The 22200-nt window shown below is 44.8% G+C and overlaps 2 protein-coding genes across 4 annotated transcripts in view; one reads left to right on the top strand and one right to left on the bottom strand.

Annotated features, from left to right (window-relative positions):
• Positions 1 to 1229: 1229 nt before the first annotated feature.
• Positions 1230 to 12177, bottom strand: SLC25A20 (solute carrier family 25 member 20). The gene is made up of 9 exons (XM_052678899.1): positions 11979 to 12177; positions 11376 to 11468; positions 9346 to 9473; positions 7038 to 7128; positions 6294 to 6411; positions 5113 to 5185; positions 4490 to 4599; positions 2823 to 2947; positions 1230 to 2398 (listed from the first exon to the last, which is right to left on the bottom strand). Exons 1-9 carry the CDS (start codon positions 12081 to 12083, stop codon positions 2336 to 2338), a joined length of 906 nt encoding a protein of 301 aa, XP_052534859.1. The 5' UTR covers positions 12084 to 12177; the 3' UTR covers positions 1230 to 2335.
• Positions 12178 to 12399: 222 nt separating this feature from the next.
• Positions 12400 to 22200, top strand: part of ARIH2 (ariadne RBR E3 ubiquitin protein ligase 2) — a 28289-nt gene continuing 18488 nt past the window's right edge. Inside the window, exons 1-2 of one of the 3 annotated variants that reach the window (XM_052678894.1) lie at positions 12400 to 12521; positions 16108 to 16454. In XM_052678894.1, the coding sequence (XP_052534854.1) occupies positions 16206 to 16454 (249 nt within the window). In that variant the 5' untranslated portion in view covers positions 12400 to 12521; positions 16108 to 16205. Of the gene's footprint in view, positions 12522 to 12983; positions 14842 to 16107; positions 16455 to 22200 lie in introns of those variants that run through there. The other 2 variants (XM_052678893.1, XM_052678895.1) reach the window with 2 other exon arrangements.

Here is a 22200-nt window from a genome sequence, read left to right as displayed (position 1 = left end):
GCATAAAAAAGCCCCAAACAACAATCTAGAACAGCACTTACAGCCAAGACTATAGTTCAGTTCTTTCTAGTTTCCTATGAGATCAGAAGCGAACACAGAGCATTCATTAGCTGACAGGACAGGTGGAACAAACAGTGTTAAAGATCAGTATTTGGAATTTTGAAAGGAGATGCATGGTTTGCACACTTCTGTCCCTCCCAAGGAACGTCGCTATTTCTGTAACACTTCAGTAAAGAGGAATAAAACATTGAAGCTTGATGACACTTCGTAAAGCTGAGACAAATCGCTTCTAGGCATCACAGCTCCCACACAAAGGTCAGAGAGGCGATCAGAATTACTAGAGAATCAAAGCCAGGGAGAGCATTTGGTGGTTAGGAAACATACATCCATAAAAGCAGACTTAGTCCTCTTGACATTAGTTTGAATTTAGTCTCAACAAACCTAGAGAGCTGTGTTTAAAACAGTTTCATAGATTAACATCCTTTAATTACTTTTTCTCTGAACTAGCATTAACTCAGCGTTACATAATTCATTCATCCACAGCAGCGACTTTGAGAAGGAGCAGCAGCAGGTTCCTAGGCAGCAAGGAACAGGGAGGGTCTGCCACTGCTAACAAAGCAGGGAGAATTTGGGGCAGCTCCAAGCAACTGGCTTTTCCCATTCCTCGTTGCTTTCACACCTCCCACCTTTTCCCTGTACAGAGTCTCTTCCAAAGAACTGGGAAGGAGAACACGATTCAGGGCTTCCAAAGCAGCACTGGGTGGGGTGTATTCAGGAACAACTCATTTGTCAAAAGCCAAGGTGAGATTGTTTCTTTACAGCATAGACAAACAGGTCACAGCAAATCAAGAACAACCTCTCAGCTGCCCTTTCTGTGTGGCAACAGTACAGATTCTTTCCCTAAGCAGCCCCACATCCATGTCCAGGCCTTTTCCTGAAAAACATCAAATCCTTTCCACAGACAAGAGGTTTTATTTAGCATCTGGCTTTGTAGTTAAAGAGCTTCAGCTATAACAGCACCTCATGTTTGCCTTTCGAGTCCTGCTAAGTGCAGAACATTCATTTTCCAGTATCACTAAAAGAACAAAAAACCCGAAAGCTAAAAGGCAAGCAGATAAAGATTAAAAGCAGTAAGGCACAGCCTATTTCCCACTGACATCTAAGAATTAAGAATTGGAAAATTTTTGCCAAACCATGCACGACCAGACAAAAATAAACCAAAGCACGCATTCAAGCCAAGCAGGAGCCAGCTTTATTGAGTTCTGGTAACACTGCAACAAAATCAGGAGAAAATAAAGGTGCTTTTTTTTGCCTCTTAGCATTAGTAATTTCTCAAATTAAAACGCGATAATGTTCAATAATATTACAAGAAAATGCAGGAACAGAAGTTAGAATAACGTTAGACAAAATTGCAGAGCCAGTGTCACCTTCATATTTCCCCCTAGTGTCAGAGTAATTGAGTTCCTAGAAGTCCTGATAAAATTTCTTAGGTGAGGGATCGAACCTCCAGGATGCAGCATTTGATGAACCAGGCACACCATGGGCTGCTATGAATCATGCTGTACTTGTGAACCTACATTTGGGATATGTTTAGTGGAAAGTTACAAAGGGGTTTTTCAGAGAAAAGCTCAGGTGAGTCAAACATTTCTCCACTGGCTACTTTAGTCAAGTTTATAATAAGTGTCTGAGAGTAATTCCTTTTTCCCTGGTTCTATAGAGAAGATCAGTGTGTAGCACCCTGTTAAGTATCTGTAATACCTATCAACCCACCAAAACATAACTCTAATCTCACCTGCTTTGTTCCTTATTTGCTGCATCATGTGCACATAACATTAAAATGGCTGTCATCATGCAAACATCCACAACTGAAAACACTGCATAAGATGAGAACACTACTTGACACTGCTTGTAAATACTAGTATGTGCAGCTGCTAACTTAGGCACTGCGAGTAAAGCACACACTGCTAACAATTATTTCAAGCAACTTAGCATTAATAGCTACATGTCTCTTCAGTAAACAAAGAATTTATTTTGGAAGTCTCCCCTTCTTCCATAAGGAAGTACTCAAGGTGTAGTGTGTGTTAGCAGCATTACTGCTGTGGTACATTGGCTCAGAATACAGGTGTATCACCTCTAGCTCTTCATCAACTCTATTTCAGAGTCATGCCTTATATTTTTGAATGGCACATAGCACCACCTAAAGAATGTGAGGAAGGCAAAAAGGTATTAGGCAAGCAATCATTCCTGAAACTTCAAGTGATCATTCATTTATTCCTCTGAGGCAGACTTGCACTCTCTTCCCTCTCCTCTCTAATTTCCAGAGGCTTCGTAATCTTCATAGACCTGGTACAATCCAATTAAGAAACTTCATAGCAACTTCAAAACCAAGAAAACATGCCTGGAAAAGAGAATGGACAGAACAAATAAGAATTCTCCTAACCTATTACATACAAGGCTTTATAATGCAGCAGTATAAAACACTTGGCGTCTATATCTCCTCATGCATAGATAGAACATCTAATCCTTTAGGTTCATTACTTATTGCAGGAGAAGCCAGACCACATTTATCCATGCATTTCTGTATTCTACTGGTGGACATACCAGCAGACAGAAATACTGTGCTTTAATGCACAGCTTAGAAGGAAGATTCAGTTGGTGCTCCCCCTAGGTTAAGGTACGTTTTAGAACAGCCAAAAGCACCTAGTTATGAGAATCTCACTGAGATGGTAAAATAATAAGGTTGGCATCTCCTCTGCAAACTACAAACATTCATTATGGGTGGCCATGTCCCCAAAATCCATCTGGAAGTGCAGTTTACTTACTGCATTAGCAGGAAATGCCCTGATCATGACAGCTACGAAGCCCTTATAGAGAGATGCAACTCCTTCCTCTCTGATAAGTTCTCTCAGCACGTCTCTAAAGCCATTTGGGTATTTTCCTGGAGGAGCTGCAAACGATACAAAACACATTAGATATGCAGCAATCAGAAACAACTTAAGGCATAAGTGATAGCCGAAGATTTTCATCAGGTTCATACTGCTAGATGATCTAAACAACATCTGAATCCAAGCACTGCTTGAAGCTATGTTGTGAAAACATCTGCTTGGGAAAATGACCTTTTTCAGTCAAAAGCAAATAAACCAAACCACCAGCTCAGTAAAAGAAGCTAAGTGCTCACCATCAACACAAAAAAAATCTACATAATGAAGACATCTTGGATGGAGGAGGAGAAGAATCAAAGGAAGAACACATTTTGTCAGGATTGGATCTGGGAGCTGTTCCTGTTGAGGACACCTCTCACAAAGCCACAATTAGGAGAGATAGGAAGGTCATCAGTAAAAACTGATGAAGCTAGTTTATAAGAAACAGAAAATGATCTTATCTCATGCCCCAGCCAAGAAGCACAACAAACCACTGGGTATTTTAATGTTGATGCCATACAGATTTGCTAAGGTGTTTTAAAAAAACAAAAAATCCATTTAGAGAACTGTTTGTTATGGGAACTGTTTGTTATAGGGAACTGTTATGTTTGGTGGCCCTGCTAGGCAGGGGGATTGGAACTACATGATCCTTGAGGTCCCTTCCAACCCGGGTGATTCTGTGATTCTGTGAACTGGTTCTTCCTTCACCTTGCACTTCTCTGGAAAGCACTCCCTCTACCAGCCCTCTGAACAAGTACTCCACTAAGCAACTCAGTCACACAGAACCACCATAAAGCACACCATCTGTAAAGCAGCACTGTAGATGAGCTCTGTGGAACAAGGACCTAATGCTGAGATGTATTTCACACACAGCCTTCCATGATAGCCAATGACCACAGCCATTATTCACAGAAAAAAGGAAAAAAATAATTTGTGCACTGGATCACCATGATCTGTGATTCACAAGAGATGTCTTGCAAAGAGCTAGGCCTGCAGACAGAGACTATGGGAGAGCTTTAGTAAAAGTATGCACTGAAAACCAGAGAAATCAGCAAAAAAATTGTTAAACTGCTGGAAAGGCCGGGGCCATCCTTGCTATAACTAAGCCACAGATGCATAAGAGCAGACCTGTTAGTCCAAAAGCAATACTCTCAGCAAGGCAGACACAGTTACTGTAAATTTTACACAGCACAGACTAGGATTTACACAACCTTGTCTGAAGTGAAATAGCAAAGCCCTTCAAAGACTTACATTTGTAATAAAACACTCGGTTCTATTATGATGATTTCCATGCTTACGTTTCAAAACAGGTATCTAAAATGGGGATCATTATATTAGTAGGGGTGCAGAGAGAAAGAATTAGAGCCAGATTTGACAACAGTTTGCAAGGAAACCAACTAAAAAGCTAGAAACACGCTCTGGTTTTTTGTGTATTTGTCTCAAGCAGCACTCAGGACACACTACGTCCCAGCAGAGAAGATGCTCGAGTGGCATCTTCCATCACTGCCCACCCCATTCCCTGGGGCACTGTGCAGATTGTGGCCATGACAATCTGGCATGCTACTCACCGGTCTGGAAACGTGATTTCAGCACATCTGGTGGAATAGCAACTGCCCAGTTGAAGATTCCAGCCAAGCCCCCAGCAAAGAGAATTCTCGGCGCACTGAGGTCACTCACACTGTGGAAAGGAAAAAACAATGCATATTTTGACTAATGTGACAACCAACAAACCTGGCTGATAGCCAGAAGGCTGTACAACGCTGCAGACAACAAGATGCAGTAATATGAACAAGATGACCAAGAATTAGAGCACTCTGTGCAAAATGTGCTAACTCCAGCCCAGGAGTTTGAATCCTTTCATTCAGCAGCACGAACAAAATGCTCTGCAGTGGTGGTGAAGACAGGGACAGGAACGCAGAACAAAAAACAGAATAGACTTCTGCCCACACAGAGGGGTGGAAGAGCAAACAGACCTACTGCAAGTATTCTTTACTTGGCTAATAAAACCCAGGGCTAAAATTCTGCACGAAACTCAGAATATCGTTCTGTCTCTTAACTCCAGACCAAAACAGCTCTAATCACACAGGGTGACTAAATCTTCTTTCTTTTATTGATGCTGCTCTAAATCTCTTCTTAACTAGGGAAATTAAATAGCAAGTCCAGGAAACACTGACTTTAGGATTTTACTAACCTCTTCCCCTCAGGGGTCAGAATGTTCTTCAGCCATTCATATGTCATGAAGTACATTCCACTGGCTGGGACATCTAGAGGGTAAACAACAAAATCTGTGAGTGGTGGAAAACAAAATGAAGCCTGGAGACACAGGAGCCCCATGCCAGCTCAACATCAACGCTGAATAAATCCAGACTGCTCTTCTGAGCATTCTCTAAAACCAAAAAAAATCTGTCATTTTAGACAGAGGAACCCAAACTTTCCCAAAGAGAGCAGGTGCTAAAAGGCAAGAACTGGGAAAATACCTGTTCTTGAGCATTTCTGTCAGCAGCCCTTCAAATAAGATTGTAACTTAGCCGTTAATCCATGAGCTCCAAGCTTTCTTAACTGCTCCACAGCAGACTAGATCAGTTCAGAAACCTTAGCAGTTTAGCACACTATTTGCTCTGATTAAGCCAGATGTTTCTGTTCTTGGTGGGTTTGATATTGCTTTAGTTCAGATACTTCCATAGCCCATTCTGAGCCTGTACCTAAACGGGGCAATTAGTCTCAGGTACGGACTCAGACAGAACTGCTAGCTTTCCTAATACTGTGAAAAACAGATGACAGTTCCTCAACTGAGATATGAGAGCACAGAAATTTCACCTTGTACTTGGAAAGCACTGACCCAATACAGGAACAGTCTAACCTCATTCAACAGGAGTAAGTGCCGGAAGATTCCCTGTCTGGCACAGCTACTTTGTGGCTGTTTTTGTGAGAGGGGTCACAACATCCTAGTCTAAAAGTCTAATCCATACTCAAGAGGTTAGAAAGGAAACTGCTACCATCATGCCTTTTAAATCAATCAGCTCTTAGAGCAGTCACAGACAAAAGTCACAGTTCTTCCAAGAAAGGAAAAATAAGCTCACTTCTGCATTTTTATTTTTGTTCTCAGCTCCTGAGGGCTTTAATTCCTTTCAGCTTCTCAGATCTTAATTACTTCCTACATCCCTCTGATCTGTCATCTCTTCCTCGCTCACTGAAAATCTCATGTTTATTTCTCAGTCCCTTTGAGGCACTGGAGTAACTGTGGACTGCAGAAAAGGATAAAAGTGACACAAAGCATCTCCAACTGGCTGAAGTGACAGCAAGACCTACGTCAGGCTTCTTATCTTCAAGTACCCCAAGCTGAAACAGCATCAGAACGTTTCCATCAGTTACCTCTCATGAGGGTGAGCACTGTCCCCTTGTACACGCCGCGAATCCCAGCCTCGCGGTACAGCTGTTTTGCACAGTCCAAAGAGCCACTGTATTTAGTTTCACCTGTAGCTGCCTGGATCTGAAGGATTAAAGTGACAGTTTCTGGCTTGTGAAGGTTTCTGGCTGGTGAACAATCATTCAGCTAATAATTAGAAAGCCACGTGCATGTTTCCAGAGAGGAAAGAGCACATACTCATTCTTCAGGCACTCCTACATATGAAGCCTCTGCATCATTTCCTCAAAAAGCACTCTCTCATTCAAGCTGAGGATATGTTTACTGTTCCATGCAGTAGCTAGATTCTTCCTTTTTTTTTCACCACTCTAAGTTTAAAGCAACTGAAGACAGGTAATCTTTCACTCACACAGACAAAAAGTAGCCTCTAAATAATTTAGTAAAGTTCAAACAATTGGTCTATGTATAAAACTTTCATGATAATATCACATCTGTCAGAACTAATGTGAACGCCCATCACCATGCTAATGGAGTTCAAGAGAGTCTGACATAAGCAAACCTTCTCAACTCTGCTGAAGACAGTATTTTCATTTGTTCAGGTTTACGTTTTCCTCTAATGCTCTAAAAATCCTTCAGGAAGTGTACAGCCAGCAGTCACCCAAACATTAAAAACCCGTTCCATGGATCCTGAAATACTTTCCTCAGGAAAGACCAGTAAAATTAAATTCTTGTCACCATATCCAATGCCTTACCTGTAAAAGGCACTTGATTCTCTCTCCCGGAGCCATGATTGCTGTTGTGAACACTCCTGACAACATGCCAGCTGCAAACAGCTGAGGATATCTGTGCAGAAAAAACAGAAGTGAGACACTAAGACAACACAGTACATAGGGAACGAAGGGCAGAAAGACCCCTGAATCACAAAGTTATTCTCTTTATAGAAGGCTGGTAGTGGAACTAGATAGATATGCATCTTCTGCTTTTGATCAGCGCAGAAGTACCTCATCAATGCATAATTAGACCTAAACATTTAAGGTCTCTGGGATTCAAAGCCCTGGTTCCCACAGCAACCATTAATTCAGGTCTGCACATCTATTTGCTAATTTGCTATTTGCTATTTGCTAATATTCCTTGCACTTGCATTTTTTGCTACAGCATTCTGCGCTGGTTTTTATCCTCAATACTCTCTTCTTCTTGCAGTCTCCCACATTCTGCTTAATTATCTCAGCTTCCACATTTATCCCTGCTTGTACAGCCAGCAGCCTCACTTTCATAACCTCAGTCCCTCAGTCCTTCAGCCTGTGCTGCAGTCAAGTCTGCCCTACCAACCTGCCATCATCCCCACACACACTGCATTTGCTTTCATAAGTTTGTTATAGAAATCCCCTACAGAGGCTGATTTTCTCCTTTTGTCTCTATTTTGACATCCAATCTCCTGTTTTCTTCCCTAGTAAAAAGATCTAACATCTTAATTTAAATTCCACACCTTTTGCTTCCCTTCATTTGCCCAAGAGATGGCATTCTGTTCAGGCTTTCCAATCCTCACACCTTTCTTTACTCCTAAATTCCCATTACATTTTCTCCATTCCCATCTTCCAGACCTTTCAGAACTTCACCTGCCACACTACACGTATCTCTTATTTAGACTGAGCTTTGAGTTTTCTCACTCACCTTGAGATTATTCAGCCCCTGAAAAGACAGAAACGGCTCATCAGGTTTTTTCAATCTCCTTTCTTCTGAAACTTCCCTTCAAAATCAATATTGCCATCCTGCCTGCCTCAGAACCACATCCACGGTGCTAAGAGCCTGACTTTTCTGTTTGGCCCGGCCATCCTTAGTATGCAGTATCTCACTGTGCAAAGGCAGCACCAAAGGTGCAGCACAGTTGTACACAATGACAGATCCACCTCTTATCTGTTGACCTTTGTTTTCTCTCTCCTGCTGCTCTGCCTGGGAAGAGCTCTACATGAACAGTCCAAAGACTACGCCGCACTTTACCTTCTCCATTAGACCTTCCCTTTGATACAATGTGTACAAAACACAAAGCTCTAGAGATGGCTGGGCTGCTGGCAGTAAGCCCACAGCCCCTTTGTTTCCCTGTATTCTCAGTTCCTTACCCACACTCCCAGTTTTACCCTTCAGCCTTGTCTGCAAAGTTGGTAAACCTGACAGCAAGGAGAGCAAGCAGCACCAAGCACCCCTGCCCTGCCTCCTCAGGGTGATGCAGGCCGAGGCAGCTCGCTCCTGGCCACCACAGCAGCCGAGCTGCAGCACCAGGTGCACCCAGCAACAGCCCTGCCCAGCCAAGGCTCCAACACAAACCATTCCTCCCCACCCTGCCACGCTTGGCTCAACACACTGATCTCCTGTGTTCTGACAGGGTTCCCATGCACTGTCAAATAATAGAATAAAACGTTGCTAAGCTACAGTCCTATTCTGGACAGCTATAAATCACAATACAGCAAAGGAGTTAAGGGAGGACTTTATGGGTGAGGGCTTTCCTCGCCTAAGTTCACCTGGAGAGAGCAATATGAAGTTTTCTCTGCTTCCCTTCTCTCAGATGTGCCTAAGAGGAGGGCTGCTCATAAACACTGCTTTTCAGAAATTAATAACAAAGCATTTCTATGGCTGTTTTACCATAAACTAAAGCAGCAAAAGTCAAAACCAGCAGGGAAAAGGAATGGGATTCAGGAATGTCAATTTTGTCAAGACTGCCTGGCCATGAATTTATTTATTCTATAGTTTCCATTAAAAGTGAGTGTTCGAAAGCAACTGTTATATAACTCACACTGTACTCATCTAAAATTGTTCCTTAATGGCTCTTTCTTGCGTAGAAGGGGAACTGCGTGGCACCTGCCTACTTGGTGTCTGTTTTTAGCCATGCCATCAGTCCCACGCTTCCAGAAGCACTAAAACACACGAGTGTTTTATTTTTTAGAACTATATTTATAGCCTAGGAGAAAAGACAAGTTTACACCACAATTCAAAGCACGGCAATGCAGGAAGCTGCAGGAGCCTTGCGGTGCCTTTCCCAACTGTCCACTTAACTGAGGAACTCACGTCAAAATGTCGTCAGGCTTTTTCTGTTGGAGTCTTTTGCCCAAGCCAAATCCAAAGAAGCACACAGCAAACATGGGTGTCACCCCGATAATAGGGGCTGCCATTCCTTTGTACAAGCCTCGGACTCCCTGCAGGAAACATTATTGCAAGAATTACTTGTTTTTGCATAAGCCTTGTACACATTTCCAAGCAAAATGCTACAGTATAGGATAGTATCAGCACGTCAGTCATACTAATCACAATAACAGCATCTATTGCTCATTTATGATTATACCTGTTTAACTGTGTCAGAGGAAAGCTATCCTTCCCAGGAAACACTGTAATCTTCAACACCTTTCTGTTCCAATGCTACTCATCCTGTAGTTACATCTCAAGTACAAGGAAGTTAAATTAAAAGCCACCTCAATGACAGTCCTATTGGTTTGTGTTTGGAAGTTGTTGGAAGTCCTCCCTTTCAGATACATACAAAAAATATAGATGTATTTTATCAGTAAGACATCAAATGCAGTAGTGTGAACTCAGTGAATTGCTGAGTCTGAGAGTGCTGGATCAAATCCATGGCAAGGGAAGAGCCAGGGACATTGATGTGAACTACTTCACTCCCCACAATAATTCAATTTAGAATGAGTTCAAGAGCAACCTTTTTGTTTTCCTTCCATAAGTTGAAAATTTTTCACCATAATCTTTACATCCTTGATGTTTCTCTTCACCACGCTACACGTACAGAAAAATTCTAATGCAGATCCCAGCAGCAGTATTTACTTCATCTTACCTTTGAACTGAATATTTTCTTATAAAAAGGACTTATCTTTCTAGATAAAAGCTACATGCACAAGTTAAATATTTGCTAGTTCCATTTATCCTCTCCCCTCCCCAGAATAAGTCAGTATGTCCCAATGGGTGTTTGTATGTGTAGAGACACAGCCGACTGCAATGAAATCCAGCCTGGCTGATGAAGATCAGATTCTTCTGCTCAGTCTTCCCATGAACAACTGGAAACAAAAGGCACAGAGGCTCAGCAGTCTTCCATGCAGAAACAGATGAGCACTGAGTAGGAGTAGAGGCAGCTTTACTCGACTGAACTCGACATCAGAAGGCTATTATTACAGCTCAGCTCTGACGTCCGTGCTTCAGCAGGGGTGTTAAAAAGTGCGTGGAACTCAGAGCTAGCAAAGCATCTCTGCTTTGTGGGAGAGACCACGGAAGTAAGGGAAGTAAGGCTTGTTTTGGTTATATAACAACCTGTGAAATACCGCCACAAAAGAAGATTTCAGATAGGAGACAGATTGTTCATTTCACGGAGAGTTACCTAGCAAGATCCAGTGGTCAGAAATCAGACTTAACACGAGTAAGTGAACACCAGGGGCTTTAAGGTCATTATTTCCCAATGGTAAATAGCTGCTGGAAAATCTTAGGAAGCAGTTAAGTGGACTCCATGTCACTTTATGTCTTTAAACCAGGGCTGCGTGCCTTTCTAAAAACAAAATAGACTGCGGTTCAATCACATGATTCAACTGATTCAGGACTGAAAGCCATTGTTTGCCTTTTGAAGGCTAAACAAAACTACTGTAAATGCTCCACTAAAAATATACATACACGTATCTATTAACTCAAATGAACACTCCTGCCTTCTCACACATGGCATAACACATCGCAGAAGAAAGTAAAAGCACTGCTTGAACCAACAGAAGTCACTGCCTATTTTAGAACTTCCACTGCCAACTCCAAATACCAAAGACAGCTCGAGCCCACTGCCTACAACAAAGCCAATATTAAGTCTAGTCCTGAACTCCACAGACATTAACACTGTGCTATTTTGAACCACAAGAGAGATTTGGGACGAGTGGACACAACGAGATCTCCCTTCAAGCTGCGTAAACTGACGAAAATTTTTATTAGAGTCAACCCAACCGATAACCCGGGACTTTGACAGTCTGCAGGGGGCACTCCCACACCATTCCATTCCTGTGACGTACAGAACAACTGACGCTTTTGGCAGGGGTGCAAATGGCACATTAGTGTGGCGGTACCTCTCCAGTCAGAGTCTTCCTGAAGCAGTCAAAGGTCCCAGAATAGAGCGGCGGCTGGCCGGGCTGCGGCAGGGGCTGGGTCTGCAGTCTGACCTGCCGGCAGGGAACAAGAAGGCATTGCTTTATTGAGTATTGCTGCCCCACCTTTGACTGGGAGAGCGCTTCACTGCGACCGCTGGGCAGCACAAGCTGACTTTGTCTTGCCTGCAGAGCATTAGCATCATTTATTCTCTACAGGAGTTAAGAGAACGAGAGTTAACTTCTTTAATAGCTAATGTATTCAGCTAATTAACTGCTGAGACGATATCAGGTAACAACCTCACGCGAACGCTCCGGAATTAACGCCGCGCTTCGGTAACGCTCGCTGAGAGCCGACTGCGGGGCCTCCATGTCGGCAGGGGGCGCTCAAGGTCCGCACGGCCCCTCCGCGAGGCACGCCGGGAGTCGTGGTCCTCGGCGGCCCCGCAGCTCCCGTCGGGAACCGTAGTTCTCCCGCTCCACCGTGCTGCCGCCCGGCGCGGTGCCCGCCGGGAAATGTAGTTTCTCCTGCCACTTCCCCGCCTGCTCCCGCCGCACTGCCGGCGACTCCGCGCCGTCCCTCACCTTGATGGTGTCCAGCGGGTGTCCCACGAACACCAGGCACACGCCCCCGAAGCCGCCGGCGAAGAAGTTCTTCACGGGGCTGATGGGCTGCGGCTGTTCCGCCATGGCGACAGTCGACGAGGGGCGCGAAACAGAACCGGGGAGCAGCGTCCCTACCGAGAGAGCGCCGCCCCTCCGCGCCGCGACCTTTACCCCAGTGCCGGGCCGCGCGGCACGCTGGGACGCGGGGGGGACGCGGGGCGGGCGGGAGCGAGGCGGGCGCGGGGCGGGCGTCCCATCCGGCGCCGGCACCGACGCGGCCGCCGCGCGTCACCGGCTCGCGAGGGCGCCGAGCGGAAGCCCTCCGCCTCGCTTTCGCTTCCCCGCCCTGGCGGTTCCGCCGTCCCCACCTCCCGCGGCCCGCGGCAGTGGTGCGGCCCGGCGGCCCCGCCCAGCGGAAGTGACGGAGAGTGGAGGTCGGAGCTTCCGGCGCGCAGGCGGCGGCGGCCCGGCAGGAGGAGCCCGGGGTGCCGCTCCCTGCCTCCCCCGCCCGCCGCGCTGCCGGTAAGTGCGGGGCCGCCGAGCCGCGGGGAGCGGAGCGCCCGCAGCGTGCCGCCCGGCCCGCGGGACCGGCGGGGGGTGGTGAGCGGGGAGCGGCTGCCGCTGCCGGGCGGGACCGAGCTGGGCGGAGGGCCGCTGTCGCCTCGGCGCTGCCCCGGGCGGGGGGTGACGGTGGGGTGGCCACGACGTCCCGACGGCGGCGTGCGGGGCCGTTCCTGCACCCGCGGCGAGGGGCTGGGGAGGCTTAAACTGCGCTCTGCTCCCTCATAGGGCGCTGCGAGCGGGGGGAGGGAGGCAGGCTCGTGTGGGCACGCGTGAGGTAACTTGGTACGAGGGATCGTAGGCCGGGAAGGAGGGAAGCCCTCGCGTTAGGGCCGGCGCGGGGGAACGAACAAAGCCTGGGGCGTTTGGGGGGCAGGCGGATTCCCGGGGATGCGGTGTGGCTGCGGGGAGATCCCTGCTGTTTGCTGTACAAGGAAACTGGGGGCTGCCGTCCTGCTTTCTCACTCTTGGGATGAAAAAATCCCGTCGGAAATCTCGGCGGGGAAGGAAGCAGAGAGCTGTGCCCGCCGTGTGTGCGAGGAAGCGGCTGAAGATGATCCCGGGATTACGGGCTGGGGTGACACAGACAGGGATGTGATTAACATCGAAACGGCAGCTGGGGCTGTGCTGGAGTTCGGAAGAAAGAAGGTGAAGTTACACAGAGAGGTGGTGCGGGAGGCAGGCCAGGGTAGCTCTTCGCTTCGGAATGATTATTGAGGAAATGAGAGAAGAAATATCTGCAGAAATATGTGGATCTTGTGAAATAGCTGTGGGAAAAGAAGCATCTTCCAAAGGACTTGTTAGAGGAATCCTGTAAGGGTAGATATAGAGAGTGTAAATCAGAGAAGAGTGATTCAGTGAGGTGAGATGCACAGTGGGATGTGGTAATTCACTGCCCATTAGTGGAGAGGTTAGAGACTGCTGGTAGCACAGCCAAAAGTGTTTATTTCTAGAGATCTTGCTAAAGAAGAAGCATGTTTCAAATCAGAGCTCAGCATGGGGCATCCTGTGAGGGCTGATCGGTGCTGAGCTGGGGCTGTGGATGCCCCTGGAGCAAGGCAAGGGGAGGTTGGGTGATTACATCGGTGTTAAAGAGAGTGAGGAGTGCTTTGGATGGAGGTGACATTAGGACCTCAAGTTCTGCATAGAAAAGTAACCCAAATACTGTTTAGAATTTTATAACCTGATCTTCACAATTATGATATTAATTAAATTACTCCAAATTCTCTTTGTTCTTTTGACCCTCTCTTTTGAGTTTATCGTTTTTACTTTCTTCAGCTAGTGCTATCAGTATTAGCTATGTCTTGTCTTAGTTTGTATTCAGAGAGCTTATGTTTGGATCTGAGGGCGTTAGGCTGAGTGGGGCGAGTTACGCTGCTTGTTTTCTTTCCTTTGTTTTCTCCTCGGAAGCTTTAGTCGTCTTCTGTCACTCACACACATCCGTCTGTCAGTAAGTTATGTTGGAAGTGAACTCTTTCCCAGAATGTTGTGACAGGGCTCACAAAAGACGTCCAGCCTGCAGGCTGTTTTCTGCATGATGTGTCTGATTTGCCCATGCAAACAGTTCCTCCGTTTGTTCAAGTAAATGTGGCACAGAGAAAGGACTCTGCTTGTGCCTCCATTGGGGCTGGTGTGCAACTGCTCAGGTGCTTGCGTGCCCCTTGTCTTGCCAGGGCACCTTGTTGCTGAGATGTATTGCTGTATACTGAGGGCTGTGGTTTAAATTTGGTGGTTTTCTTCTGTCTGTGAAGTGTGGGATGATCTGATCAAGTCTAACTTTTCTGACTGGAGAAACAAGCTTGTACGTTGTGATGCTTTGAGGTTTGCTGAGCAGAACTGTCACACGTTTAGCTACTGTTACCTCCGTAGAGTGGTTTTAGGTTCTCACGTGAGTAACTCCTTTAACGTTGGATTTAACAGCAAAGATCCATTGCATCTTCTATGCGAGAGGTCTGTGTTGATGCAGGTTAAACCCAGAGCTGAACTGTGAATCCTAGCAGGATGGACAGAGGGACAGTACCGGTTTGCCTTGTGTCTGCAAAATCAGATTTCACATCTGGAGCCTTCCAACATGGAGACACGGTGCTTCGGCTCCTTTGGACTTCTGCAGGAGGCAGTGATATAAATTATCTGCATGTTCTGTTGTGAGCTCAGAAATTCAAGAGGCAAAGGAATTAGAAACCAGAATTCTTGGGATAATATAATTAGCTCCTGGCTTTCAGCCTCACTCAGTGGAGGAGGTTTCTGTCTGCTGAAGTCGCTGCAGCTTCTCAGATGGAAGGTACATCTCATCTCTTCATGGTGTATTTGTGCTGCTTGCTCAGTTTAGTGCAACCAGAAAACAAATGAGTTGAGGGAAAGTAGTGGAAACTGATGGTAGAGATTTCCTGTGCTCTAAAGTCAGGAGTGTCAGAGCTTCATTATGGTTTCCTTGGCAGCTACAAATTGTGAAACTGTGGGTGTATGTGTGCAAGGATTGGAGTTAACAACGTAATGATGTGAAATGCCATGTACATATATATATAAAAGAAACTGAACATATGCTGCCTGTAGAAAACACAACTTTCATATATGAATTTTTGTACATAAAAAATTGTAGCATTGTGTTTTAATTGTCTTTATTTATTTAATATATTCTCTATAGAAATTAAATCAATTGGTAAAGTGGAAATTTGTGACTAAATGTGAGATAAACACAATGTAAGGCTGATAAGTGCTCTACCTGCTGACACTCTCAGAACTCCATTCTTGCTGTTTTAGTTACAAATCTCCTGCTTGTGGAGTTCAGATAAGTAAAGTCAAATGTGTGAATTTTCCAGTACTGGTGAGCACTGTAGCAATGAGCTTGGTTGCTCCTATTCCTCTCGAGCAGTAGCTGCCACCACTTGAGCATATCAGTTTTTATATTCAGAAGGTGATGTGTAGGTACATGTGTAAGGTAATAAGGTGAGAGCACTTATTTTACTCCCCCGCTCAGATGTGAGACCCAAGGCGCATCACGACAAGCAAAACCTCGTTAAGGGGATTAACTAATTTCACTGTTTATTTGAGATGGTATTGGAGACTGTTAAATTGGGTGCATAAGATAAGTATATTTGCCTGTTGTGTTTTCCAAAGTCCCACTGAATTCCGTGTTTCTGAAGCAATATGGACTTGTACAGGGCACCACAGGTTGCCTTCCTCGCTCCAGTGATCATAGCTAAGAGGTTTGGTTTTTTCTGTTGAGAAAATGCAGAAAGATAATGTTGTAAATCGAGATGTATTTCTGAAAAGATATGTGATGAAGGTTATGGAGCCCCTTTCCAAATCCTGGGACCCTCATGGATGGTGATGCAGCCATGTAGTAAACGCCTCTCTGAGGTCTTAGACATCGCCTGTCAGAGCAGCCCTGGCCTTGCAAGTGCGTGAGTTGTTGCAGCAGATCCAAACCAGGGAGCTGTGCAGCACCATCTTTGGTCTTGGGTTGCTCTTTTCCTGTCTGTCGGGTCACCTGTATGATGTTGACCATTTCTTAGGCAAAAGAAAAAAATTGTTTTTCCCTCCTTAGGAGACAGAGCTCAGATGAATTCAAAAGAACGATAAAGTGTGGAGGAGAACAAGACGCTGCAATTGCTTTCCTGGTCTGCAGTTTGGCAGGGCATTAAGATGTCCGTGGACATGAACAGCCAGGGCTCTGACAGCAATGAAGAGGATTATGACCCTAATTGCGAGGAGGAGGAAGAGGATGAGGATCCGGGGGATATTGAGGATTATTATGATGGGGTAGCTAACGACGTGGAGCAGCAGGGAGCAGATGCCTTTGATCCAGAGGAGTATCAGTTCACCTGCCTGACTTACAAGGAGTCGGAGAGCACTCTGAATGAACACATGGCCAGCTTGGCTGCCACGTTAAAGGTGAGGAAAGGCTTCCACATTCACACAGTGGCAAAGTAAGTCTGGGATTGAAAAGGCGAATGCCAAACACACGGTTTGGAATAAAAGCTGTGGCTGTGTTACTGTTTTGGGGAGCTTGGTGGATGTTACTGCAGATCGCTTGTTCAAAACTGACTCAAAGGTTTGCAGTTGCTGCATACTGATGCTTGGGCCTGAAAATCTCTCATACTGTGTGTTGTATCTCTTTGTGCAAGTGATGACTCTTAGTGTTCACCAGTAATAGGAGGCAGTTCCCTTTCTGCCTTGTCAAGGTGCTTTGGTCCCAGCGCTGCTCAGGGGAAAGCTGAGTTTCCTAAGCTGCAAGATGGTGGCACTTGGCTGAAATGAGTGATGTGCTGACCTTGTAGCAGGTCTAGGAGTGATTGTTCTCTGGAGCAGCTCCTGAAAGCAGGACAGAGGTAACAACAGCACGTGAAAACCACGTGGGATGAGTTTTGATTTCCATAAATTAGATCTGAACCTACGTTGATCAGAGAGATCTTGATTCTTAATTGCACACCAGATTCTTACAGAAATAGTGTAAACATGAGGCCTGAAGACTAAAGCCTTTAGTCTGTCTATAAAGTGAGATGTTTTACTCTTCCTTAGCTGTCAAATTCTTGACTGGTTTCTTCAGAATGTGCATTTCAAATTCTGAATGCTGGCTGTTCCCTGCAGGTTGGGAGGCAAAATAAAAGGGCAAATGAGAGTAGCTGGTCAGTACTTCTCAGCCAGCTGCCAGTTGCTCTTGGTTCCCAGCAATTAAGTGATGATTTAGAAATGCTTTTCTCCTCCTCCTTACTGTTTGCCTTCAGGTGAAGCACCCTTCAGAAGGACGATGCCTGCCATCTTGTTCTTGTGAATTAAATTAACAAAAGCAATACTTAGTAAAATCAGGCTTTTGAAGTTAAAATCTTTTTTTTTCTTTCTTTTGCCTCCCCCAAGGATTCTGAAGGTGTCATTTCTGTTACAACAGCAAAGACTGTAGTTTACCAGATAATACTAACCTGCTAGATAGATTCTGGTCCCAAACCTGTCTCTTTGGGGCCCGTTTTAGATTCGTTTTACATCAAGAGTATGCCTGCATATTTCCTTAAAAATGAAGTGCTATGCATTTTGGTTTCTGCATGAGAAGATAAAATTAAATCTGAGTGGGAACCTGGAAAACTGATGTTGTAAGCTACTTTAGCTCTACAGGTGCCACGTTCACACCGTTTTCTGGCAGTGGTGGTGCAAGAATTGCACGCTCCTCAACTTGGAAATGTGCTGTGTATGGGTAGCATGTGCTTCTGGTTTCCTGACATCCTTTCTTACAATACTTGAGCAACCGTTTCTTCCTTCCCCCCCTCTTTCCTAGGGAAACCTGTGATTTTGTTACTTTCTTTAAATAAGCAGGAGGGGGAAGAATTGGGTTACATTAGCAAGGATAGAGGCTAAGGAAATTGGATGGAATGGGACCTATTTGTAATCATCATTTTCTTAATGGCAAAGCATAAATAGGGGCTGATTTTTTATTTTTTTGTCAGAACTGTATTAACTTTTTTCCTCTAATTTTCTTGAGCAATAAAAACTTTTTTTCTTTTTGAATGCAATCATTCATAATACCAATCATAATAATTGGGCATTTTTTGTGTATTTGTGATTGTTCTTCTGGAGCACCGTACTTCACTGTGATGATTTTGCCTCCTTATGTTTCCAGGGTTGTACACTGTGTCTAGTGGTTACGTACTGCTTTTCAGCATTAGCTTATACTTATGACAGAGTGCCACCCCTGACAGGGAAAGAAAAAGGTAAATTTAAGACTTTTCTGGAGGAACAGTGTTAAAGGCAATTTGTTTCATGGAATTTGGGCAACTTGTTATCCCAAGAAATGTTTAGACTAATACAATTCCCTAAAGCAAAGGAACAAATGAATACCACGAATGAGCTCAGAGCCGTGCTTGAATGTTCTGCTATACACTGCCATTAGATGATTCATGCTCTGAAGCTTAAACTGAAGGGACTTGTGTGTTTCTTCCATGGCATTTTGTCTACGCTCTAAGACCAAAACCAGGTATTCAGAGCTTTACACCCTCACACATGCAATCTCTGCTGTTATTAGCTAATAACTATCTGAGAAGTATTTCATTTACTCTGCTCATTAAACTCAGGTTTATTTTTTCTTAATTCCTTTGTTCAGCAGTTATAAGTTGGCTCTGTCAAACTCATTTTCTTAAAGCATAGAGCTAAAGGATGTTTTTCCTTGGAAACCTTCTGGACTACTCTTTTTTCACTGCTTGTGTGTTACAGCAGAACTTGTTCTTGCTGCTAATGAAGCCAACCCCAGCATTGGCAAGTCAGTTGGGAAATACTCAGCATATGTTTAAAAATTTCTTCTTAGGTTTGTTTTAAGGAGAGCTATCAGCAGATCCTTGCTTTCTGAGGAAAGGAGAGGAAATGTTTTCTCTTTGGGGAGTGCTGTTGAACCAGATCTGTTGTGGGGTTCAATTAATAACCCGAGTAAATTAGAACAGAGTATTTGCTGAGCCATGCTTGAAGAAATCTCCAAGTAATATTATCCAAAACTGGTCCTCTGACCAAAAGCCCATGAATGAAAGCAGGAAGGCCTGTGTCAGTTCCCCACAAGGTCAGTTAATCCAACGATCAGCTCCTGTTAAGGACAGTGCGTTTGAAAGCAGAGCAGCATCTACTGCCTGCAGACCAGCAAAGGAATCGTAGCAGTCCTTTTTAAGAAGTAGGTGTATTTGTAAAATGCAGTATCTTTCAAAAAATAAAACGTAACATTGGATAGTAGTGATCTTGTTTTCAGGACACTCTGTCGCATCCACGTGAAGTGATTATGGGTTCCAGAGTGGCAGAAGCAGAAGATGCACACGAATGATACGATACTCAACTGTTGTACAAACAAAGCTGACACCATCACTGGCAAGCAGATAAGTGTGTGATGATGTCATATTGTTTTTGTTGGTGACACCCCCTGGTGCTGCTGAGAGTCTTTGTACAAGCCTGGAATTTCTGTGATGTTCCAAATAACTGGCAGTAGTTTTTCTGTTTTGGTGATGAAATGAATCTTTCTGTTGTTGTTTTTCTTTTTTTTCTACCTTCTTCACATTGAAACCACCAGGTAACGCAGTGGTATTACAGTTTATGAAAAAAATGTTACTTCAGGAGCTTTTAGAAGCTGGTTGTCAGTCACGAGGCTAAGAGAACTTTGCAGACTGAAACGAGTAGTGTTTTTTTACAGGCAGTTGATACTGATGTTGTCTTTCCACTAAAAGTGAAGGAATTGTAAAAGTGAGGAACTTAACATTTTCAGTTAATTGATGTGGGTAATCTGTTCATATTTATCAGGCAGCAAAACGTTTATTTCCCTTGATTCTGAAAATAAACACTTGTGAGGCATTTGTCTGAACCCTGTCCTCTAAAGAATAAAACTGACAGATAGAAAAACTATTCCATGTCACGACACAGCACTGGATCTACTAATCTGCATTATCACTGCTGATCTTTCAGCATTAAACTTGCCTTTCCGCGTGTTCTTGCTCACCGTATTGACGCTGTACTTTTTTAATACAACCAAACTAGCATTTGCTCGTAAAAACGCAGTCCTTTCAAACTCTTCCACGCACTCAGATTGTGCTGACGCCGAGCAGTTAGTTTGTGGAGCTGCTTGGTGAATGCTGGCAGCCATCCCTCTCAAATACCATCTTTAGCAGAGCCAGAGTCATGTGCGCGCAGACTGGCAGCCGTACGAGCAGCTCTACCCAGAGGAGCTGGCGCTCTCCGAACGCCTGTGTGATGTGATTGCAAAAAGTCTGCGAAGAGCAAGGTGTCAGATGAGTGATTTCTGCCTCCCCGTGTCACGGTGCGAACCAGAGCTGTGTGTGCTGTGCAGGGGGCTCAGCTGACAGCCTGCGATGTTGTGGGGTTGTCGTTTTGACACCATAATGACTTAATGGCACTTAATAGGCAATGAAAAATGGCAATCGCTAGAGACTAAGCCCTGCCTAAGTACATGAGATGTATTAAAGCTGAGATATTCAAATGTATGCTCGTAGGAGCAGAACATACACCTTTGGTTAATGCCCTTAAGACCTAAGGAGATGTGGGGTTGACCAAAATTGATAGATATTAATATATACAAGTAGAAAAGTTGGTTAATATTTAAATATTATCAGTGGTAGATCCAGACGGGCAAATGTGACTTCTCCACCAAAGCCATGGGGTGGTGTGTGGCAATGATAACGCGCTGTCTGAGTACTGGTAAGGCCTAGATTAGCTGGGTTTCTGCCTGTTCTGTATTCTGTGTTTTGATATTGAGAGAGTGTTATGTGGGGTGTTAACCCTGAGGAACACATGGCTGAGAAGTGTTTCTGTCTTCTGTACTGCTTTCTGTTCTCAGATCCTGGAAGTTCTGCTGTACAAAAGCTGTGTTATTAGCTGTCAGTTTCACAATGCCCATGTTTTGGTCATGTATTAAACATCAAGAGGATGTGAAGATGTTGGTAACTGTCCTCAGTGTGTACTTTGTTTTTACTCACAAGCAGTTTTTCTGAAAGCACAGTAAGTTTCCTTCTGGTTGGCAAGATAAGGAGGGCTGAGGGCCTGGGGCTGTCACAACTTCATGCAGTCCTTTGAGGAGAGAAATTAGTTTTGTTCCCTGTTGCTTAGATGAGCTAAAATTCTCAACTTGATTGGAAAAATGAGCTGAAAACGTGGAGGGTGATTATAGCCCTCATGTTTCTTTGTGATTCACACGTAAAGAGTGTCTTACAGCCTGCATGGCGCTGCAGGGAGCAGGAAAGCTCCACACAGCTGCTAGTGAGTCTGATCCTGGTGGGAGGTAGAGTCACTAAGTATGTCCAAACAACCTTTCAGTAACTGCTTCATGTTGCAATCATTCAGCTGGACAATGTGATTGCAGGGAGTGGCACAAAGCAGCTCGGTTCATTGCCAAATCTGTGTGCTGTGGCTATTACAGATGGCACAGCAGAAATGAGCCAGTTTGTGTACCGTGAAACAGTTTCACAAAGCAGATGTTCCTCTTCTTCGTCTTATAGCAAAAGAAAAGAAGTGCCCTTGGAAGCTAGGATTAGTCCATAGAGGGCTGTGTTACTTGGAGGCCAACCAGGCTTACTCCAGTTACCCCTCCGTGTTCTCACCATGTGTGTGCTGCTGTGTCCCTGCACACCAGCACACTACAGCTTGAGTTAGCTGCCCCACGGGCCATACCCTCAGCCACTGCTCAAGCTCGCATGGATTCAGGTTATTTATTACTTGTGTGATCTCTGTGTGGCCAGAAAGGATTTTCCACTCCTCCTGTATCTTGTTGGAAAGCCCCCATAGAAGGGCTGAGGTGGTGCATGGTGTGGCACATCGCTGGGGCTTTGCCTGGAAAGAGCAGCTGGGAGTCTCCTGTCAGTCTGAACGGCATGGGCTGTCCTACAGCTTTCTTGCTACATTTCCTTCACTCTAAATCTCTCAAAGAAATCTCGTAGCTGTTTTGTAATAATGCCTTCTGGCATGCTGTCTTGCTTAAATCTTTTCTTTAATTTACTTCTGAATCTCCTCAGGAAGAATAGCCTAACAGCTTGAGAAATACGTATGTAGAGATTTCCTCGCTGAGTCCTGCTGATCCCACTTGCTGGCAGCTGAAATTCTCGCTGTCCTCCAAAGGAGAACAGATGGATTAGAGCCTGTGTTACTGTGGAGCAGGACTTGGAGTTTA

Source organism: Tympanuchus pallidicinctus, unplaced genomic scaffold, assembly GCF_026119805.1.
Source record: "Tympanuchus pallidicinctus isolate F22 unplaced genomic scaffold, pur_lepc_1.0 scaffold17, whole genome shotgun sequence".
In the NCBI taxonomy this organism is placed as follows: Eukaryota; Metazoa; Chordata; class Aves; order Galliformes; family Phasianidae; genus Tympanuchus; species Tympanuchus pallidicinctus.
This window is presented reverse-complemented; position numbering and strand designations above follow the sequence as displayed.